At 36.2% G+C, this 23480-nt stretch overlaps 1 protein-coding gene across 1 annotated transcript in view; it reads left to right on the top strand.

Annotated features, from left to right (window-relative positions):
- MAN1A1 (mannosidase alpha class 1A member 1) overlaps positions 1-23480 on the top strand; it is a 133159-nt gene that overhangs the window by 62881 nt on the left and 46798 nt on the right. Inside the window, exon 5 of the mRNA XM_065734660.1 lies at positions 14031-14125. Coding sequence (XP_065590732.1) covers positions 14031-14125 — 95 coding nt within the window. The remainder of the gene's footprint in view (positions 1-14030; positions 14126-23480) is intronic.

The following is a 23480-nucleotide window of genomic DNA, read 5'->3' on the forward strand; positions in this document are numbered from 1 at the left end:
TTGTTTTTGATGTTCTTTGTGCCTCCAACAATAGGTACAGGTAATGGCATTTTTGCTACAGAAGACAGATATACTTTTAGCCTCCTTTGGATTTAGCAGTACACCTTGCCGGGCAGATCAAATCTGTATCAAATACAAGCTAGGCTTGTTGACTTTAAATTAGCATGAACACTTGGGATCAATTTATGGAGAGTGCTAATTGGCCTGACTTTAGGTTTTTTGTTTGTTTTTGTCAGGATCATGGCTTTTCAAAGAACAGAAATCTGAAACATTTGAAAGGAAAACTAAGAAGGGGTTTTTACTTTTAGAAACTGCAGGAATCTGTTTGCCATTTGTTTGTAAAAAATGCAACAGTTGAATAGTGTTGATAATTTTTTTGGTCAATAAATGAACGCAGTTCCTGTTTCTCCTATGCCAAAAGCTATTCGCTGCCATACAGACTGTATTTGCACTCTATGTGCAAATGATTGAGTAGGAATTTGGAAAAGATGGCTCACATGAAAAATCCTGAGCTGTTTCCAGTACAATTTATGCCAGAAGGGAATTTGGGTATTTGGCAGGTGATCACCCCTAATTGGAGCTATCATGAAGTATTTCAAAGGCAAATCTTTTGTTTTCCTCAAATTAGTAAATATAAGGCCAAATACATAGAAGTGGGCAATTTACAAACCTTTCTCAAGCCAAAAACCGAGAAGAGGATGAATAAAATCACTTCAGTGAAGACTTCAAAGATGAAAGAGAGGAATAATATTAGTGCCGGTGTTGCTTTTCTCAATGAAAAATGCTGTAGGATATATTTAAACAGCAGATTTAAGTTCCTTAGCTCACTGTTTGCATTGGAAGTCTTTTGTCAATAAATATTTTAGTTTTGTATTTCCATAGGTGTTATCTGGTCAATTTTCATAGAATCATAGAAGGGGTTGGAAGGGACCCCAAGGAACATCAAGTTCTAGCCCCCTCTGCCACAGGCAGGGCTACCAGCCTCCAGATCTGATACTAGACCAGATTGCCCAGGTCCCCATCCAACCTGGTCTTGAGCACCTACAGGGATGGAGAATCCACAGCCTCTCTGGGCAGCCTGTTCCAGCACCTAATCACTCTGTAAAGAACTAATTCCTGAAACGCAATCTAAACCTTCCCTCCTTGATCTTAAAATCATTCCCCTTGTCCTGTCACTATCTTGGTATTTAGTTTTCTAGCATTGCATAAGATGTAAAAGGTCAAGAGATAGTTAAGATATTCTGAAGAACTGGGCTTTTATGTTTAGGTACATCTGTGATATTCTCCACTCAAACATCATTAATTCACAGAATCACAGAATTGTAAGGAGTGGAAGGGACCTCTAGAGATGATCTAGTCCTGATGATGGCTACCGTGCCAAAGCAGCTCCGTAGCCCAGGTTGCTCAGGTAGGTGTCCAGGCGGGTCTTGAATGTTTCCAGAGGAGACTCCACAACCTCTCTGGGCAGCCTGTGCCAGTGCTCTGTCATCCTTAAGCCATCTGACTTTGGTAATCCTTTTAAGTAATAACTGGTTAAGCCAGTACAACACAGGGATTCTCATAATTCGGCTTACAAAAAAAAAAAAAATCCAGATGTAAACTGACAAAACTCGTAAGTAAACAGGGAAGACCATTTCGGCAGCAGTGTTAATGAAGTAGTCAGTCAAACAGAAACCAAACTTCCTTCTGGCATCATGGGCCAGTTCTGTTGCTTCTCATGAGTCAGATGTGTTGAACTACCAAATGACTCCATAACCATTGATCTAAAGAACTGAATGTGTCTGGTTTGTTTGTTTTCTTCAGTCTCTAGGTTGTCATCTACTTTTGTAGGCTAAACAAGATAACATTAGTCATTTTTGGAAGCTGGTTCAGCTCTGCTAGTGGTTTAAAGTTGTGGTTTTTTTCCTTGGGGGGCATGTTGTCCTTAATTTTTGCAAGCATGGCTAGATAATTTTACAGTCCAGTAGGTCTTGAGGACCACTGTATGAGAAGAAAATGCTATAAAATTCATTTTCTTCCATTTTTCTTTAAAAATCCTTTTTTTTTTTCTTCAAACCAACAGCTGCAGAACAAAGTCAGCAGCTCACGATGCCGTTTCTTAAAGGATGCTATTTTCCCAACTTGTTCTTAAAAACACTATTCATAGTATACAGACAATTCCAATCTTTTTCCTTTTATTATGCAAAAGTAATGAATAACTCATGCCTTCTCATCAGTATTTACAGCTTGTAGGGTATCTCTTGCAAACATCAGACTGACTGTGCTCAGTCTTTTCTCACCATAGTTGCCTTTATTTCCATTTATATTCAAGAGGGATCAACAAATAATCTTCCTGATTCTAGGCAAGATCAATAACTGCTGAGATGCTGTAGACAAATATTGCCAGACTGCTACAGGTGACTCACGATGGTAGTCAGAACTTCTGGGGAAACTTAGTCTAATGTTAAATGCCATAAGACATTCTGATTTGCTCAAGGATTATTTCTTAATGTGATTATTAACTGGCCCAATGATGGAAGTCAAGAGCTTACTGAGGTAGTAAAAATTCTTTGCTCAACTGTTTCTTTCTCAATGGTCTATGACAGTGATAGAAGAAATGAATGTAGATCATTCTAAGTCATGCTCATAAGACTTTTTATTCATAACCAGATCCAACTTGAAATGCAGATACGTTACTGCTGTGTTTTAATTTACACACTACCAACTAGAAAAATAATCAAGTGAAAACTGCCAAGTATTCTTTCTAGGATTGGCCATGAGAAGTCTTCAGTCAAACAATAAAATGAAACGGTAGAATTATGTCATGAGTTTAGGTAAAAACAGAGAGAGCTTATAGGACTGTCATGCTTCTTTTTTTCCCCCCTCCTTGCATCAAAGTAGGGAGAGACATAATACCTATTAATGATGATATGTATATTACCTCATATCTTTATGTTTACTTCTGACCATCATTTCCTCCAAATATACAATGCATTCAAAAATAATGTATTGCTAATCTTTGGAGAGACCATCTCGGGGCTTATTTAGTTATAGGAATGAATTCAAAGTTTAGCTGTTAGGGAAAAGAAAAAAAGAACAATTTTGTTGGAAATTCAGAGAAACTAATTGATTTACTCATAAATGTATTACTTTCTGGCAGCACTGCTCTTCAGTCAGAGCAATTGTTTCTGATGTTTAAGAATTGGAAATGTCTGCTTGCCTTCTTATATTTTAGCCACTTAGTTTTATAGCTTGTCCAGTAAGAGAAATAGTCTTAGAGTAAACACAGAGGAATTGAATTAGTCTGCCTGATGATTTAACTTACAACATAAAAGTAGCTTCTTAAATTATAGTTCTCTCTTGAAGACCTTCTCTTTGGCTTACATTAAAAGAACTGCAAGAGAGTTCACGTTTCTTATATTTAGTTAAAGGAAAATACACAAGCATTTTATTTAGGCTTGTTTTGGATGTGCACGTTTTTCATCAGACAGACTAGTGACTACTGTTGCTCAGAGAAATCTCAACAATAATAACACACTGAGCTAGGAAAGCATTGTTGTACTTTTCTAATATACGAGAGATTGTTTTTTTGTTATATTCCTGGTATAAAAATCAGAAAGATTGTGTGTGGTTTTGTGGAGAAGGGAGCTAAGAAAGATGTTAAATGTTAGTGTTCCTCTCCCCTGAAAAATAGCATCTCAGAAATGCAACATCAATGTAACTGCTAGTGCTAGAGAGCTCACCTGTCACAGAATAAAGCAAAGCTGTTTGAACAGAGCTGCAAATCCAGGCTGAATTTACTCAAATTACAAATTCTCAATCCCATTGCTTTAAATAAATTTCTCCAAAAGAAATGAAAAATACATTCTTTGGTTAGTATAGTGACTGAGAGACTACTGAAAACTTAAGGCTGGAGCAAATAAACTTTTTGTTCCTTTTTCATACATCTAGAAGTGAAATGAAAGAGACTGTAACTGCTTGTCGCAGAGGAAGGTCAATTAGAATTTTATGTCTGATGGCTTGTTCCTAAGTGATCCATGTTGTAAATCTATCAGACTAACAGCAGGCATTGTCTTTGTACTTGCAATCATTTTACTTCTTGAAGTATTTATGATGTTTCTAGTATCTGAGGTCAGAAAATCTGGAAATTCCTGTATCAGCTTTAGTATTAGTATAAGAATTAAAAGCACTTCTTAGTTGTTTAAACACTGAATAGCTTTAATATACAAAGTTGATTTTAAATACTCATTAAACCTGATATATATTTAAACAATAGAAGAAACACTCTAGATTAGTTTAATGTAATCTTGTATCCATGAGCACATCTAATTAATGGTCAGTGGAATTGCCAAGGCATGAGCAGGAACAGAGGATCTCTTTGAAAGACATTAGAGTAAGCTTTAATGCAAATTGAAGTTACTTAGGCTTTTTGTGTTTAATGAAGACAAACCCTCTAATTCTATGTCCAACATCATTACTTGTTTTCAAACAACAGTATTTAGACATATCTGTTTGGGTTCTCATCCTTGGTTCCTGGGCTCTAATCCTTTCATCTGCGTCATTGCAAGGGAATTAGTTTACTACTTGCTTCTTTCTAGTGCAAGCCACCATTGTCCCATAAAAGCGGTAGCAGGTTCTGGCCATCGCTGGTTTGTTCCACTGTCCACTGAAACTGTACTTTGAACAAAAGTTCAATTAAGACAGTCCTTGTGACACTTCTTTACATGCCCCGTGCTGTGCTTCAGGTTATATATAAATTTCACCTGCAGCTTGCGGAAAATACAATCCTTTTGCAATCTGGAGCACTTCAAGTGGGAAAAAAAAAAAGAAGTTTTATATCTTGGGGCCCTAGCACTATCACTGGAGAAACAAAACAATTGCTCTGCAGCAACTGACAGCTCTCTCCAGAGGGAACAAGCCCTGGGCTAGGTGTAGAGGAGCTGGTCTGTGCTACCTGGTCTGTGGGCCAAGGCAATACAGACACTGTCAGAAGTTTTAACTATTTGAAGGCTGGCCTTTGAAGGATACCAGTACCTAGGTTACTTAAAATACTTGTGATACTGAGATACCAGACTGAGTGTTGATTCAGGAATATTCCCTTTTGATAGGGGCTAGAGTAAAGAGGCAGAGTAGTTTCTTTGCTTTTTTCCATAAGTTCATCAAGCTGGCCATATTTTCTCTGCAGATACCTGTTTGCTATAATCCAACTCAAGGAAGTTTTTAGAATATGGGAGACCTTGTGTTTTGGCCCCTTTGGAAGGTATCCCCCCCCCAAATCAGTGAAACATGTAGGGACATTACACTTTTGCTGCTTTCTCACTGCTCTGGTCTGCTATTTGAGAATCCCTTCATTAAGCTATTATTCTGATTCTAGAGTAAAATATTAAAATTAACTAAATGAAGTTAGGAAAAAGAGTTAAACTATAAAAGTAGGAATACACAGTCCTCTATGTGTTACTGTGCTTATATAGTTAATACGCATTCTTTAAAACTCCATTAGCAAGTGGAACAAGCTTGCAAGTATTATGGAGCAGTGGCTGAAACAAACAGCTCTCCATTTGCTGTGAGATAACATTAAAAATCACACTTTCTTTACCTACAGAGTGATTTTTTTTACAGTGTCTTTCACAGAGTGTGGTTTAGGATCACAATTTACAGTAAGAGTATTTCTCTGAATCACGTAACGGAATTAAAAGATAAAGACAAATTTACAAAGCTGGGAATTAATCTTCAGTTAGCACTTTATGCTACATTAAGAATGTAATTATTGATTCACCATTTAATGTTTATTAGGCTTCTCCACCCCTCCCTCCCTTTCACACAGATGGTGTTGCAAATCACCTCTCAGCGGTCACCTGCTTGAAAGGAGAGTTTCATATGCAAAGTGCTATTCTTTGTTTAGATATGATAGCTTGCAAGATGTAAAATGAGGCAGCTATTTAAATTTGTTGTTCCAGCACTTGGGCTGGGTACACAAGATTAAATAAAAAGAAAATTAGGAAGCAGATGTTTGTGGTTTAACAGATGAACTGTGATAAAAGATATTCCTCATTACTGGTGGATATGAGTAATTTACTAAGGCAGCTGTTTCCTTAATCACGAAAAACACAAATCTCTAAGATGGCATCCAGATGTTTTCTATATCGCTTCACAGTATAATGAGTTTTCATTGTATATTCAGTATTTCTAATTCCATTCATATTTACTTATGTCTAATATATTTTCAAATACATGTACCATCTAACTTAAGTATACAAGACCTGAGCACTAAACACATGACATATTTTGTTCTTTCAGCCCACTTACCTGGTGCTAGTCAAGTGGCTGCTCCTAGAGATGATAGTGTTTGTGTCACTCACCAGTGTCCAAGCATTTGAATACCAGATTTCTGTAGGTTGCCAAGAGTTTTTTTTTTGCTGGGGACTAATGAGGAGAGATGGGTCTGTAACATGAACCCTGTTCCGGTTATTTGGATAACAGGTAAAAATAGATTTCAAACTTAGGCTGGCTCTTAGGTTTGGGCTTAGTTTTCCATTTTCACTAAGGCTGCTGACAATTTTAATTCCTGCTAACTTGCCATCTGCCCTTGGCAGAAGCACTTACATCATTTGATGAGAGGTCTGGAATTCCAGCCTCTTCAGTGATTCATTTGTACTTCTGGCAAGACATAAGAGTGGTATCCCAAACCTTTGACAGAGATTTACTTACACTGAGCTGTGTTATAATTTATTTATTTGGGGTTGTGTGGGATTTCAGAAACTTAAATTTTAAGCATGGCTTTTTTAGGCATGAATCTTCCTACCTGTGGTTTGGATCTTTAAAGCCAGCTGCCATAATATGATTGATCTGTAGCAAATGCAGCTCATTACTCAACTTGCATGCTGCAAACTACACCATTTGGAAAGTTAAGGCCACCCTGAATTTAGGGTGAGGAATTCTCGAAGGCTTTTATACCTAAATCATTCCTTCTATTACAGACGATTGTTTAAGTGTAATTTATTCATCTCCACCTTTTCTTGAATTATCACATCAGAGGTAATAGTAAATGACCGGCTCTTGAGCTGTCTGGGTGCTAAAGTGCTGTAGGTTAACTTTTAATTGTGTGAGTATGCATAAGCTTTAAAACAGTTAATGGTTTCTTGGCATTGGTAGATAAATTAGCAGTTACTATAGCATAAAGTTCTTTATAAGCAATCTTAAATACACACAAGTAGCACAAAAGGAAATGAACAAATATAACTAGAACAAACTCTTCCTTTATGATCTTTTAATTCTACTCTTATTTAGCAATATCTTTCCTTCATTCTAGTTTTAAAGTATGTGTGAAGCGTGTATATATTACTGCATATTAATATTTCTTTGTTTTATACTTTGCTTACTTTCTGTCAGTTTGTATATTTATTAGTGACTTTCCTGAAATAAGCTTTTCGATCAAAAAGTATTTAGGAATTTTTTAGTTAAAAAAAATCCTGAAGTAATCATGTGTGTTAGCTTCTGCTGATAACTTGAGGGGTTTTGTGTTCTGCTTGTTGCTATGTACATTTGGATTAAATCTGGAAATCTCTTACTAATCCAGTTACTTCCATTTGATTAATTTCTTCTTAGTCTTTTCTACCGGGGAGGGACTATTCATGGTACTGTGTGATTTCTTTGATACAATAATCAGCTAGAAAAGAAAATTAATTTTCTTGTCATCAGTAAAACCGTAACAAAAAAAAAAAGGTTAATTGAATACAGTGTTGTTTTTTGAGGTTTTTTTTTCAGAGCTGTAATCAAATTTTTGTAATAAGCATCTTTAAGTAGATTTGCTTTAGAAAAAGTTACTAGCTTGATGTACATTTTAGCTCTCTTTGTATAATAGCAGATGCTTTTTGTTCTTTTAATTGTGGAATAAAATCCATGGATATTATAACATACTTCTTTTTATGTGCTATGGTCTCTACAAGCTGGAAACCAGCAGACTCTGGAGTATCCCATATGAATCTAAATACTTATCTCTTTGTTACGTCTGTGCATTGTGAAGAAGACGTGCTGCTCTAATATTTTGCAAGTGAGATGGAGTTGTGGCTCAAAGAAACCACAGGCTATCTGAATCTCCAGGGTGCAGAGTTCAGGGAGGTTCTTGGCATAGTTGAGGATCAAGATTTTTGAAAGCTGGAAGTTGCTGTTCCCCTTTCTGAGCTGACACATCACATTAGGTGCCAAGAGCTCTCAAAATCTCTAGTGAGTGCTCTAATGCCTGTTGCCGTCATCAGCGTATTAAATATGAACTTTGGATTCATGTAAGGAAGAGCTTGTTAAAAAACACTGTCCTGTGGCTGTTTCAGCCTTCATCTTAGATAAGAATTCTGTAACTTCAGGATCTGCATTTTCCAGGTTCTCTTATCTGGAAACTGTTGTATGCATCTTTTATAATGTTACACCCAGCTCTGTGTGACAGCAGATGCTTAGCAAGATTCTGGGAATGGCTGAATATTGTGATTGTTTTTAAACATAATATTTCTCTTGCTTTATTCAGCTGATATTGTTCTTGTATGTGAGAGATTTGAATGAAAACTAGCACAGCTTTGAGGATTATAATGAGAGAAGAGTGGCTGAGATTATTCACCACTCTGAGTCTTCTTGATGTAGTCGTTTTCCGGGGCTTTTCTGTTGTCTCCTGACACCAATAAGCCCCTCTGCTGTGCAGTGTATCAGCAAAATGTTTCACTTAATAGCGCATTATGTGAAATACCTTCTTTTGTTCTAAATGCTTCCTCATTTCATTTGTACAATAGAGTGTTATTTGAATATCAGTGCTGCTATAAATCCAGACCCAGGGGTGATAGTAAAACCACCTCAGTAAAGGTGAAGAAATAGTTGAGAAGCAATGACTACATGTTATTTGGGAGAAACAATATGCATTGATTGAAAGTGAGATTACACATTAACTGCAGTTCTACATATGGCCAGTGATTGGTGGCTACTGTGTGGAAATTGTTAAAATAAAACTCTCCTCTGTCCAGTCAAAATTCTCATTTGAGGGTGTGGCAAACCACACTTTGTAAGGAAGCCAAATGATGCTTTGTGATGATTCACTTTTCCAGCACAAAGTCAGCTCTTCCCTGCCCAGGGCCCAGCCTTCCTTGTGGGAGGATGCAGCTTCGACCCCAAAGGGATATGGGTATTCTAAGTAGGGGATCTTGTGCAAGGGGGCTATCCAACATCCAGCCATGCTCCTGAAAAACAGTGAAAAAAAACTCAAAATGGGTTTTCTAGCACTTGTGGATGTGGGTTCACAATAAATACAGTTGCAGCTATGTAGGTCCGAGGTGATGTCTGCTTGGACTCCAGCTGTCAGTTTCTATACCAAAGTGACTCATTACAACACTTGTGTTCAGAAGTGTTGCTGACTTGAAGCACAGGTCTTTAATAACTGACTTGGCACAGGTAGAAGTCAGTGAGGACTGACTGGAATTAACCTCCAAACCACCTGTTACAGTCAAGGTGACAGAAACTGTAAAACAGACCATTGCTGCCAAATTAATGTCAGCAACCAGGTATCTTGCCAGGTTGTCATAAACAGGGAAAATCCTACAGGAAATTGTTTCACATAACATGACAAGTGTCATATCACTTGGTATTAAAGATAGTGGAATAATTCATCTTGTCCTGTTTAAAGTATTTTGGTATCTCAGGTGGAACACAGCAATTTTTGAAGTGTTTCTAATCTTTCACTATAAAAAAAAAGTGAAAAAAAAAAGATAGCAAAAATTCTGCATTATCTTTTAGTGAAGAAAGTATTAGAACAAAATCTCCTAAAAGAGTTCTTTCTTTGCGGATCACTTTAAACCTAAATCAACATTTGTTAGGCTGAAAGGATTTCTATTTGGTGTTCTGAAGAGAAGCAAAGCAGCCTGTCTTTGTTCATTTTTCTGCTCTTATTTCCTGCTTTTGCACTGAAATATTCATTCCCTACCCTACTGGGAAAGGCAATCAGGTACAGGAAAGAGAGCAATAAATCTTATTTAGCAGCTTGTCAGTTTTTATCTGTAAATATTAAACAAAAAGGAAAAATGCTTTATTTGGTAGAATTAGAAATGTTCAGAAAGTGTCTTTGACAATTAAAAAATAAATAAATTAATAAATAAATTGTTTCCTCTGATTGCTGTTAAATTTTAATTTCTAGTTTTACTGCTATGGTGCATACTGTGCTCTTCTTAAATTACTTGTGCCTCATATGCAATTCTGAGATATTTCTTTGTTTCCTGTGTTTTCTTTTCTTCCTGATTAGCAATTAAATGTGTGATGAAGTAATCTAACACTTTCAAAGGAGTTTGTCCCTTTGGGTTGCTCCAGCTAGAGGAATCTTTTGGGAATCTTTTTTTTTCTATTTTTTTCATTTTTTTAAATCCAGGGTAATAACCATTCTGCACCCTAAACAAAGTCAATATTGCACCAAATTATAACTTGTCTTAGTCCTACAGTTGCATCTTTACAGGCAGATATTTATTTCTTTGTTGGGAACTCCTTTATCCCTAATAAGATTTTATGATGTACATGAGTCTGCAGAATCTCATTAATGGTGGGTTTGGGTCTTCTAACATGAGCGATGCAGTTGTGAATGTTTGACTTCTTTTAACTAAGCCTTTTAAAAGATAAGGATTCTTTCTTATTACATGTTTTGTTGTACAAATATGTTAGAAATTGTAGTTAAAAATAGAGAAATGTTTGAGGAAACATTTAGTATCCTAACAGTGTTACGTACTAGTTATATAATTCTTGCTCTTTTCAGTTATTATTTTTTCCTAAATCACAGTGCTTTACTGATTCGAAGAATAATAACTATATAGCCAACTCATATGTGAGTGCAATTTTTAGTGCTTTAGTTGCTTTTTGCAACTAAAAAACTATGGTGCGGTTCAGAGCATTTTGTTGAAGTTAGCTTTCTTTACTGCTGGATGAACACCCATAAGAAGAGACCATAAAATGTCCTTGAGTCCCTCAAGATAACCACTGTAATGGAAAATTTTGCTGTAGACTTTCCCGTCATTATATATAATGTCCTAAGTTCTTCCATGCTCTGTCATTATTGCATTTCTGTACTTGCCAGTAGTGGATATCATACTTTTTGCTCACCGACTAAGAACTTAGTAACAGTAGGAAGAGTTAAGTTCATGGAAAAAAAAATGAAATTCATATCAGTAACAACATTTATTTATTGGTCTAGAAAAATTGCAATTTACGCTAGCTTTTCCTGTTACTATTTTGTAAATGTTAAAGCCTCAAATGAAAAAACAATTTGGTTCCTTTATTAGTCTTCAACCTCTGACCCTCAATGAAAGGGTGCCATTTTGCTGTACAAAGTTGCTATTTAGTGCGTTCAGTCATATTTTCTTACCTCTTCATATCAGCTGTGTTTATTTTTAGATAACTGTTACTCTTGACATTTTTATGGAGTAAGCAACTTTTTAAATAAGAAATTAGGTTGTTAATTTATAGTAAAAAAAGAGTAGAAAAATATATGTGAGAGGTGGCAGAACTGTTTGAAATTAATATACTGATGCTATATAACAGATATTCAGTTGAGAAATTAGAATGCATTTTTGTCCTGAAGCAATTAATATAATAGACTTCTTTATGAGTTTGAATTTCTTTTTGATGATGAGAGATAATACAGCCTGTAGCTGAGCAGTTATGGAGTCTTGGTCAGTTGCTGTCCTTGCTGCCACTGCTATGGTTGAACATGTATGTGCCTTTTGAAAGAGTGATTACCTCTTGACCTTAAATACAAGTCTAAAAAGAGTATGTATGGCACATGACAATATCCACCTCCAGTCACATTGACAATCTCCACCTTCAGTGTCCTTTACGTATGATAAAAGGGTTAGTTTTATGCTGTGGAGCCAATAAGATACTTCTACAGGAATTCAGGCACCTTTGTGCCCATTACTAGGGAGGTTCATCATGACCACTCTCTTGTTAATACCTCAGTGTTTCAGAGCAGAGCTGCTAAGGTAAACTGATATTTTGACCATACTATATACTGTTAAAATCTTAGGAGAGTTCTCTTGTTCTGAAAGAGCAAAGCATGTGTTCAATAGTACAAATGAACAAATGCAACTGTGTGGTGTAACGAGGGGAAAGCTTGTGGGCTCCTTATGGGTCACTTGCTCCTTTCTGGTAAATCTATAGGGAGTTAACACAGTTCTGCACCAGCTGTTTTTCCAGAGCATCCCTCAAGGTTTAAACCTTGGGAAGACTGAATGATGTGCTGTCTGATGATCACAAATTCATGACTAATTCTTGACAGAATCCACAAAATCATTTCCCTGAGAAGTCAGAAATAACAAGAATTCTGAAGGGATTTCCAAGCAAGTTGTTTTCCCTGCTGCATTGTTTCAGCTTTCTCCAAGCATTTGCAGGTACTCCACTCAAAAATGTTTTCTGACGTCAGCCAGAATTTAGCTTCAAATTCTTTAACTTGTCAAAATATCTGCCATTCCAAATCTAGGACTAATTTCACACAAACCTGTGTCATATGAAGAGACTGTGGAGTAGTTTGGAGGTTCTTTATGGTAATGTGATTGTCCCAGTGTTTTAAATTCTCTCCTGATCACATTTTTAAACAGTAAAAACCTTTTGTCCAGAGAAGCTGTGGATGCCCCATCTCTGGAGATATTCCAGGACAGGTTGGGTGGGGTCTTGGGTAGCCTGTTCTGGTGGAGTGGGGGCAACCCTGCCCACAGCACGCGGTTGGAAATGGATGGTCTTTTAGGTCCCTTCCAACCCAAGACATTCTGGGATTCTACAGTATTCAAACTAAATAGCTCCTTTGCGTAGTTTTCAGAGAATATACTGTACTGCATTTGGCTATACTGTGAGTTGCATCTAGCGTTCAAGCTGAGTTCTAAAAGTAAATAAATACAAACCCATCATAAATACATTCAAGGGGAAAAATGAATTGAAGAGAGAAAGAGAAGATGGTAAAAGTAACTTTGTTATTCTGGCTATTACACCTGGGATAATGCCTTTCAGTTTCGCATTGGATTTCAGTGCAGCCCTAAGCAAATAGGCCTTGAGCATCTACATTCTGTGATCTCTGTGTAGGTTTCTGTATTTAAGTTGGAACAATTTTGCTTCTTATTAGAAGCTCTTTTATTAAGTGCTCAGTGCTCCAAAAGTCAGGCTAACCTGAGCTGAGCTGGTAGTCAAAGGAGAGAAACATCCTATTTGTTGTAGTGTTATAGCTATTGCTATTATTGTAGAAGTTCCTGATGTTGAATTGTTTGTCATTCTTGAGGGCGTATGTTAAGCATTCAAGGTTTTTTCTTTGTTTTAAAGGGGAATGTTTAGCTAAAGCTCAGTTGACTCTGCTGTCTGTAGGAGTATAATCAGTTTCTGAATTAACCATGGCACTGACGCCAATCTGGGTGTAAGCTGACTGAGTCCATAAATGCTATGATGCTGCAAAAGTATCACTACAATACTATTTCTCTTTTTTGGGGCAGCAGGAGGTGCTGTGTTGTGCTGTGCTTTGTGTTTGTCCCAGATTACCGGTGTAGCACATTCACCACACAGCAGCTCCCTGGTGATCCAGCCCGAGTTCCCATGAATTCTTACCAAATCCCAGCACTGTGAGCTGACTCATCCAGAGCATATGCAGTGCTACTGCGACATCATGCCTATGCCCAGGGAGGACATATCTTCTTGGGGAGGCAGCGGCATGCTGGCCAGCATGGACCCAGCAGTGCACCCAACTAATGAACCCCCTGCTCCATTGCACAGCAGAGCCTGACCAGTCACACTGCTGTCTCTGATTTAATGCTGTTCCTGCCAGCATTGTTGTCTGGACATCTTCACCATGTAACTTTGCTGTATGAATTCTTCTGTAGTCCATGGCATATGCTAGCTATCCTCTTATTACACTGTGTAGTAGGAAACAGAATGTGTTGCTCTGTTTCTTGGACTACAATCACTAGGGAAAAAACAGGGATTTTTTGTGGTGCTGAAATATCATATATTGGGAACTGCAGTGAATTTTCTAACACTTTTATCATCTTAACTTCCAGATTTTCCGAAAGAAGGCAGTAGAGCTTGGAGAGAAATTGTTGCCTGCTTTCAACACTCCCACTGGGATACCTTGGGCATTGCTTAATATTAAGAGGTAAGACAAGTAATTTTTGATGACTAGCGCATATTAAAAAAATTCTGTTGTAACTAAAATTCTTTGCCATGTTGATGTAATATCCTTAGTTCTTTAACTTAAATTAGGAAATATAAGTAGACATATATTGTACATGTGAGAATGCATACAGAAGTGCATTTATCCACCTCAGAAGTGACTGTTACTTGTGATTTAGTAAGTTGCTCATCCCTTTTCCCAATGTCCTACATAAATTTTAGTGTTGTTATAGGTACAGTAGTTGCAAAAGGACAGGTGCTACTCTGAAAAGGTAATGTGTCCAGCTACCTGCACTCTTTATTTTTACCTGTTCTCACTTGCCGTTGTCAGTGTGTCCTCCAATAGCTAGTATATCAAGAAGCAACAGTAATATCTTTTCCCAGTTACTTTTTGATTCGCATCCTCTCGTGAGGAAGGCATATTCCCTTTTTTTTCTCCATATTCTTAGAGACCAATTAGCTTTAATAATACTGCAAATAAATCTCTGCATCACCCTTTACAAGAATGCAGGAGGGAGCTTGTTCCTTGTGGAAGTTTTCATCACTGATTAACTGCTGCTTGGTGATAGTCCTTGTAGTTCAAGTAGTTACTTATACTCATGTTAATGATTTATTCTCAAAAGATTTTAATGAGTTCTGCACAAGTTAATTGCACAATAGCCTGAGTTTTTCATTTGTTTTTAAGCTGTTACAAAATCTTCTGAGTACAAAATCCTAGCATACATTTGTAATTGCAGCACAACAGTACCTTATACTACATAGTGTATTTAAATGTTATTAAGTTAGGTAGGCTAACAATTTCTTATATGCACGAATGTGTGCAAGAACTTCTTTACGGTGAGGGTGACGGAGCACTGGCACAGCTGCACAGGGGGGTTGAGGAATCTTCTTCTCTGGAGATATTCATGACCCTCCTGGATGCCGAACTGTGAGACCTGATGTAGGGAACCTGCTTTGGCAGGGGAGTTGGACTCAATAATCTCTTGAGGTCCCTTGCAACCCCTATGATTCTGTGATTCTTATCTGAACCCTTACTTCTCTACTAAATATATTGATTTATTTTTTTTTTGCAAATGTTTCAAATTCAGTGGCAGATCTATATAATTTTGTTCCCAGCTTCTCTCACAACAAATGCTGTGGGACACTGCAGATGTTGACACCAAGCAGTATACAGTTGTGATTAAAAGTAGCAAATGTTGGGGATTCATTTCTTACCTTTCACCAAAGTGGAAGAAAATCTGTGTCAAGATAACTTCGTTAGCTATGGCAGCAAGTGTTACATTCAGTGCTGTGCTCTTGGTTATTCATTCTGAATCCTTGCACATCTGTCTAGATTTGACCTTCAGTAGATGACTCTTCAATAATGCTGTGTGTAAACAAATATGCTGTCATCCAGGCTTAGGAAATGCTAAGCCACTGAAGCCTGAATGTATTACAGATCTAATATGCCTCATTTCTGATTAGTATTTTATTTGATTTTGTTTTGATTTATGCTTCAAACTGGAGAACAATAAATTGTGCATGTCTGGTTATTTTTAAATGATTATTTTTGGATTTACAGATGAGCTGAGTATTTGTTTCACTAGGCAAATATTCTTCACAAAATAGCTTATTTTCTCTGCATCTCCCATAGTATCAGAGACGGCCTTGCTGTCTCTGTAATTGCCTGCATGCAAACCTTCTTTTGTCTTTGTGTGCCCAAGTATGCCAAATGCATCCACCTGAAGACTTGTCCTCTTTTTCTTTTCTATTCTTTTTCTTCATTTTGTTCCTTTTCTCTTGATGCAAAGGCCATGGGATGCTTGCTGTCTACTTGTGGAACCTTAATTTTCAAATACAGAAGTTAATTCTACTTTTTCTACAGCTAAAATCATTAGCCAGTTTCTTGACTGTGTTTGTTTCTGAATGAAATTTCACACTGTGACTATAGAACATTTTAAATAATTAGATTGAGTGTTTGTAATGGAATTTCCTTTTCTTTCTTTCTAAATATTTAAGCTGCATTTCCACGTTTTTTGATATTCCTGATATTGCTCTGCATCATCAACTCACTTTCAGCATCTATTTTTCACTCCTTTCTGACAAAGCTGGTTTTTAAAATGTATTTATTCCTCACATCCAAAAAGAATCATCTTGTCCTCAGCGCTTCTAAAGCAGCAACTACTACCACTTCTTTAGATACTATTCTGAAGTTTATGATTGTTTATTTTTATTCTTAGTGAGTCGTGATAAACTGAGTTATTCATGCTAAAGTTTTCATTTCCCTCTCTCTTAAACTTCAAGGAACTTATGACTGAGCAACTGTGTTGCTTAGATATTTCTGCAATTTACCTCTCCAATTTATAGGGAAAAAAAAATTACAGCTCTCTTAGTGAGTTAAGCAATCTTAAGAACTATCCAGCTTGTGTCATGTTCACAATGTCAAGTAACCTTTTTAATATATCTACCCTGTAACTACTATAAAGAAAACTGTATGTGATTTGGGATTTTGAGATGGTGTCCAGCTGTGAAACACATGGAGCCCAGATTATTTTTTTTCTTTTCTTTTTTTTTCTTTTTTTTTTTTCACTCAGAAGGTTATGATGAGCTGAAACAGGTTGCCCAGGGTGGCTGTAGATGCCTTATCCCTGCAGGCATTCAAGGTAAGGCTCGATGTGGCTCTGGGCAGCCTGCTCTGCTTGGCAATTGCCCATGGCAGGGGGTTGAAACTAGATAATCTAAGAGGTCCTTTTTAACCCAGGGCATTCTATGATTCTATGATTGCTGTTGGTCTATTGGACCAGACAAGAGAACACGTCTCAATATGGGATTGTGTACAATGTTTTTTTTCTTTCGGATGGAAATTCTCTCTTTATACCACTTTCTTTTCTTTCCTTTTTTCCCTTTGAAAGCAAACCTGTATCTTTTTTTTCAGAACCTATTAGTTCCAATAATATCACATTACTGCCTTATGATAAAACAACCCAGGAGCATTCTTCCATGAAAAATTGTAGTTTCCATAAAATGTTTGTTCTCCATGCACTGACCAGTGGAATCACTGTTTTAAAGTTATTTATTTACCCTTGCGTGCCAGTATGCATCAATACCTTGTGCTTGCTTCCAAGTGTTGTGACTGGGAGGATACTGTGTTTTTTTTTCCTGTCTCCATGATGAGATTGACTGATTTCAGCACTGGTGGATATGGGGACTGTGGGAAGTCCTGTGTAGAAGGAAAGGCCATGAGGCATGGATAGAGTATGACAGAGCAGGGAAGATTAATGGAAGTCAAAAGGGAAGAGATTTAAATAAATTTGATTGATGTGTGCTGAAGTCAGGAAGTAATAAGATTTACTTGACGTAAACATAAAGTGTGTACTGTCTGATGTCAGCCAAGCATTCTTTGCCTTTTACACTTTATAGCATTGATTGTACATTAACAGTGGACCTGAGCTGAATTCAGTATTATTTATTTTGCAAAGCAAGAATGCAGAGAAAATTGGTTGACCGAAGTAGTTACTCATTTGTAGGAAATCAGGGGTAGAAGTAACCAAAACTGCAGTATTTTTGGTTTTGGATCAGCCCATCATGTCTTCTGTTTATAAAACAAACCACATTTGCTTTGTGTTTTTTTATTTTTTAATCACACTTTGTACAGAATATTCATGTTAGGCCACAGACCTTGCCAAACTTCCATACTTGTATGAACATTTTCTGAAGCTATGTATGACCCTGTGGTCCCCTGCCTTTGCTCTGAGCAAGATGATGTACTCACAAAGCATCTTTTTTTCCTCCTGCCTTGTTTGAAAAAAAAAAAATGCTCTCTTGTTTCGGTTCATTTTTCTAAAGCAGCATGTGCTGTGTTTCTTCTGTCTTTCCCATTGGATGAATTTTGAATGCTTTAGGTTTTACCGCCAGCTATGCTTCTCCTTCTCATAACACCAGCATACAGCAGAACAGCTCTCTCCCACCAGCCCAACTTCCCTTACAAATTAATCCGGGTGCTTTTGGTGAGATCAGTTTTGTGCTAAAATGCCAGTGTAGCCAGAGGGACTAAGGCAAATGTGTTCCTTCTGTTGTGAGGCACGCACTCTGGTATTTCAGGGAATTGGTAGCATTTTAAATTGCAGTCATTTAAAGGAGCTTACCTGCCATAATCTTCCATTTAGTAGGAAATGTGGCTCTAAAATCAGCCACCAATGTATGAAGTGTTAAAGATAAACTACACAGCTTGCTTGAAAATGTTTTAACATTTCAAAGTGATTTCCAGATTCAAAACATGTTTACGGTTCATGTGCCTAAATCACTTCAGAAGCAGAAATTGGCTCTCATAATCACTTTAGTACCCTATTGTGTTAGGAAAGCTTACTATTTTCTTAAGAAAGGATACAGATTAATGCTTAACAGAGTGGTTTTCTTCAAATTGTGGGGCTTTGAAAATGTCATAATCAATGCACTTACTGTTATATTCCTTAAGGTTTGTAAAGGCATCTTAATACACTGAGAAAGCTTAAAAATACAAAGATAGGATCCAAGCAAATAAATTCAGTAATTTGTTTTTGGACAGCTTAATTCCTCCTCTTAACTTATCAGAAATGCCAAACTATGAATGGTGCATGATACTGCAAAATTTTCCTAAACATCGTGTTGTCTGTGTAATATTATATTCTTTAACAGAGATAGTGATTCATGCATTTACTTGTCCTTGTGACTCATCAGGCTTTTCTAAAAGGGAAAAGTGAAAAGGGAGAGGGAAGGGGAGGAAAGGAGAGAAGAAGGGAAGAGAGAAATCTCACACATTGTCAGAAGGTTAATGTAAATTCTTTGGTTTGCATAATTAATTCTAATGTCTAAATTAAAAAAAAGAAAAGATTACAGAGCTAAGTAAGGGTTGTTCAAAATTGACTATCAGTGGCAATAATAAATGTGTGATTTAAGAGGATTGTCATTAGGAAACATTTGCATTGTCTTTGCTGTTTGTCACTGTAGGGCTGTGCAGAAGTTGTATTTAGGTAGAATCTTTAATTTTCTCCTATCTATCCTGGGCTTAATTTTAGAAAAGAAGAATCTAAAATGCGTTAGAAAATAAAGCTAGAAGTAATCTTGTAGTTTGCATGTTTGACAAAGGCTTGTGTGTGGTTTTGGCTAGTGCTCCATGGGTGCTGTAAACTAAAGTGGTAACTGTAATAAAAACGGATTTGGATATTGAGTAAAACACTGATATTTCCACTGTTAAAACATACTGATTGAAACCAGACTTTTTCCTACAGGCATTTGGATCACAGTGTGGATTTGTATTAGTACTGGATGTGGAACGATAAATCCTTGCTGAACTTCAGTTATGTAAAAATTATTTGTCTGGTGTTAAACACTTTTTTTGAGGATCAGATTATTTGCTTTCTCAGAGCTATTGATCTCTCTCTATTGGCTAATGAAAGCTTTAGACAAATTATTAATAGAACTCAAGTTTTGAGTTAGGAAAATGAATTCCAGCCAGATTTATAAGTAACCACTGATGAAGACTGTTTCAGTAAAGGTACATCTTTTCAGCACTACCATTTTAAGTGCTGTTTAATCTATTGATGCATTGCATGCTTCATAAACAAGTTTGGAGTTTTTGAGTCAGTACAATGCAATATTTACCTTAATAATGTTTTTGTTTGAACTCTTTAAGTATCACCATGTTATATACCATCTATTCAGCAACTTCTGTTTTAGAATATCTTATAATACTATAGTAAGCAAATTGCTTGCCTTTTGCCTTATTTGCAATGAGTAGTCCATTCTGCTCTGAATGACTAGTACCTTGTATTCAATAAGAATGAAATGAACCGGTCCAAGTTTATAGTTATTGCAAACAGCAGCATTCCTTTTTCCCTCGAGTTACCATAATTTCTCTGCGTTCACAGATGAAAATAAGTAAATTGGTCTGAAGGTATTACTAAAATTCGGATTTGATGACCGTATCAGTACTGTTTTTGGACACAGTTATTTTGGACCTTTGACAGTGTCTAATTCACCACTGAACAGTGCAAGGTTCCCAAACTATAACAATATTCATGAGATCAAGGAACATATTGGGGGAGGAGGGGGAAGAGAAGAAACAAAGAACCAAGAAAAATATTTTTTTGCTAAACTCCATAAGGTTAAACTGCATTATTCAAACAGCAGTTTCAATTCAATATTGGAACCATAAATTTCTGTGAGAGGCTGCCCACTGGAAATACTACACCAAGGATTCGGGACCTATTGTTGCTACTGCAAAGTACTTCCTCAGGTCAGGTGCTTTTTTTATAACCAAAGGAGATACATTCTGGTCCTAAAATCTAGGTTAGAGCAGTAGTACCAAAAGGTACTACTACTAAAACCAAAAGTACTACTACTACTACCAAAAGTACTATTTTAGATGCTAAAATAATCACTATTTTAAATAAGAGACTAATATTTGTAGTTATCATACAATATTCTAATTGTTCTAAAGGAGTGAGCATGAAGAAGTATTGATAACTACATTTTATGTAAGTCGTAATTGAGAACAGATCCTTCTACCTTTTTTTTTTCACTTGTTTAATTTTAAGTTGACTTGCCATAGCAACCTGTGATATCTTTTGTTCTGAATGGTTTCATTAAGGAAAAACTTTTCATTAATAAATTGCATATTCTTTCAGCCCAGTTTTCCATTTAATACTATATAGCAACCTTAAAATATAAAATAGGTTTCCAGTCGGATGTATTTCTTTGTACAAATCTGTCAGTTTCATTTGACTAAGTAATCAGATGTAGTATTCAGTTAAGAGTAGTGAAATATTCATACAGACTGATTTTAAAATTTTTAGAGCATTTTGAAATGTTATTTATTTTAACATAAGTTTAGTATTTGTTAGTTGTACAGTTATATTTAGAATCTGGTGACATTAGGAGGGCTTCCTTTACTTTCGGAAATCTTAAAACGATTGAAGGATCATTGGCTTCCTGTTTACAGCTCCAGCTATTTTAGCTGTGAAGTGGTTGTCTTTTAGTAGTATTTCTTCAGGTTTATGACCAGCTTCAAACATTCAGGTGAGAACAGAACATGTCCTTGCTTTTAAATAATGATCTCAGCATTGAATATATGCAGCAGGAGCGCTTTGTTTCTTTCAGTTATCTAGTGTTGCATCAATGTGATGATGCAGTTTCTTTTCTCTGTTTATAATGCCTCTTGACCTGGTTTGAATCCTGAATCTAAGTTGCAAGTGGCTGTTTGTGGTATCAGTTTTTAATTACTACTTCTGAGATCATCCAATGTCTCTGTATGTTTTCAGTAAATCAAGAAATAATTCAATCCGTCATCAGCTGTGTTGGTCTCGTCTGGTCTGGTCTAGGGTGCCTGCCTTGGCAGAAGGGTTGGACTAGGAGATCTCTAGAGGTCCCTCCAACTCCTACAGTTCTGTGGTTCTGTGTTCCAGTATATGTATTTTTAACCCTACCACTCCTTCAATGCTTCTTGCCCTCTTCTAATCTAAATCTTTGTTTTGGAGAAGAAGCACACCAGTGATGATATTTTGGTCTGTTTCTTCTGCTGAACTGTGATTCTGCGCTTGCTCCAATATGTTTAATAAGAGAAATTGGAAATCTGATATCATTATATAATGATATATATATGTTATAAAAAGATATATAAATACTGGTTTATTGATATATAAGCACTTAGCACTACATGTCAAATTGGGCTGATTTAGGCAAATTTGGGAGAAATAATTTTTTTAAAAAACTGTGCTTTGCTGCTGAAGGCTATCTAATCATAAAAATGCCTTTTCTTATCTCCTGTTTCTCTCAAATACAGAATTGTTTTATACCACTCCCCAGAACACTTAAGAAATTCTAATATATATATAAATGCGTTTTCAGGCTTCATTAGCTGTTGAATATTCAGTCTTCCTTTTCTAGCACCAAGGCTGACGACAAGAGTTTTGTTGTATCAGACTGAGTAACACAGATTGCTGCTATTGGGCAACCATGATGTTGTATGTCTGTTCTTGTATCTTAGAACACCTGGGGGGGAAAGGGAGTGAAAAGAATTAATTTCTAAGCAGCAATGAGGCTGGAAAAATAGAACAACTTTCAGGCATAAATGGAAAATACAACAGTTACATTTGTTTTACTTGTTTCTCTTTTCCTCACAAAAGAACACTTAAATCATCTTTCTGTTCTATAAAAGCAACTTTTGATACCAATATTGACACAGGCGAATGTATGCTGTTTGAACTCTGCATTAATTAGCTTTGCCTTCTTAATATCTTAACACTATCAAAAATTGGTGAACTGCAATCCGTATGGTTGTTTTCCCTTAATATTTCTTATAAATACTGCAGTTTGTGCTCTGTAAAGGCCAGACAGGTGTGGAACACTTCTAATAGTTTCTAATGAGGATATCAGCTAATTAAAACATGCTTTCTTAGTCACAACTATATTTTAATCATTAAAATTCTCAGCAGTTAAGTCTTTCAAACAATGCAACTAAAAATAAAGCATCTTTTGTAGTTGAAAATTATGTTGAAATACAATCAGTCTCTGACTTTTGTAATTAGAAAACTGTTTAACAATTTTTAAGACTAGTTTTTCTACTAACCATATTAAGTCAAATTATAATTTATAATTTATTTGCTTTAGTAGAACACTTCATTAAAATGTCAGAAGATACAGCTTCTAGCTGGGATATTTCACCAAGAACTGTGCACACAGAGCTTTTCACAGATGGAAATAACTACAGCAGTTCTGTTCTGCAGAATGAATTAATGAAGATTGATTACAATCTGTTTTTATTAACTCAAGGAAGAAAAGCAGTATAGTGATATTAAGAAAATTAATTATAACTTTCTAATCTGGTAATTAATGTGCAACTGGGCATGAGTGCAGTTAGTGGAATTCAGTGATTTGACAATCCTGACAAATTATCATCTTTTTTAAGGTGGGCAACTCTTTTTTAATCTCTGCTCAATTTCTTTTTTTTTTTTTTAATTTCTGAACGGTTTTCACAATTTAGATGTTAGATATGGTCTTTCACTATAGTGACATGAACTGAAGTTGAGAGTTATTCTTTACAATCCTCCTTTATTCTTTTCCAGTGTTGTACTGAGGTTTCTTATGAAGCAGTTGTATGAAACAATGATTACTGGTAATTGACCTGCATATGTTGAATAATCTTAAAATGCTACTGAGAATTTAATGTACCTTGTAAATTGAGAAGGTTCCAATTAAATAGAGTTCTTCGGATAATCGCTTTCAAAACTAATCAAGTAATATAACGATGTTAATGAAACTCTTATTGACTTAATTGTGACAAATTAATAAACCTAACCAATGCAATTACTTTAATGGTTATA

The sequence above is a fragment of the Cyrtonyx montezumae genome, unplaced genomic scaffold, assembly GCF_038088225.1.
Source record: "Cyrtonyx montezumae isolate F1298 unplaced genomic scaffold, pur_monq_1.0 scaffold_0, whole genome shotgun sequence".
NCBI classification, from domain to species: Eukaryota; Metazoa; Chordata; class Aves; order Galliformes; family Odontophoridae; genus Cyrtonyx; species Cyrtonyx montezumae.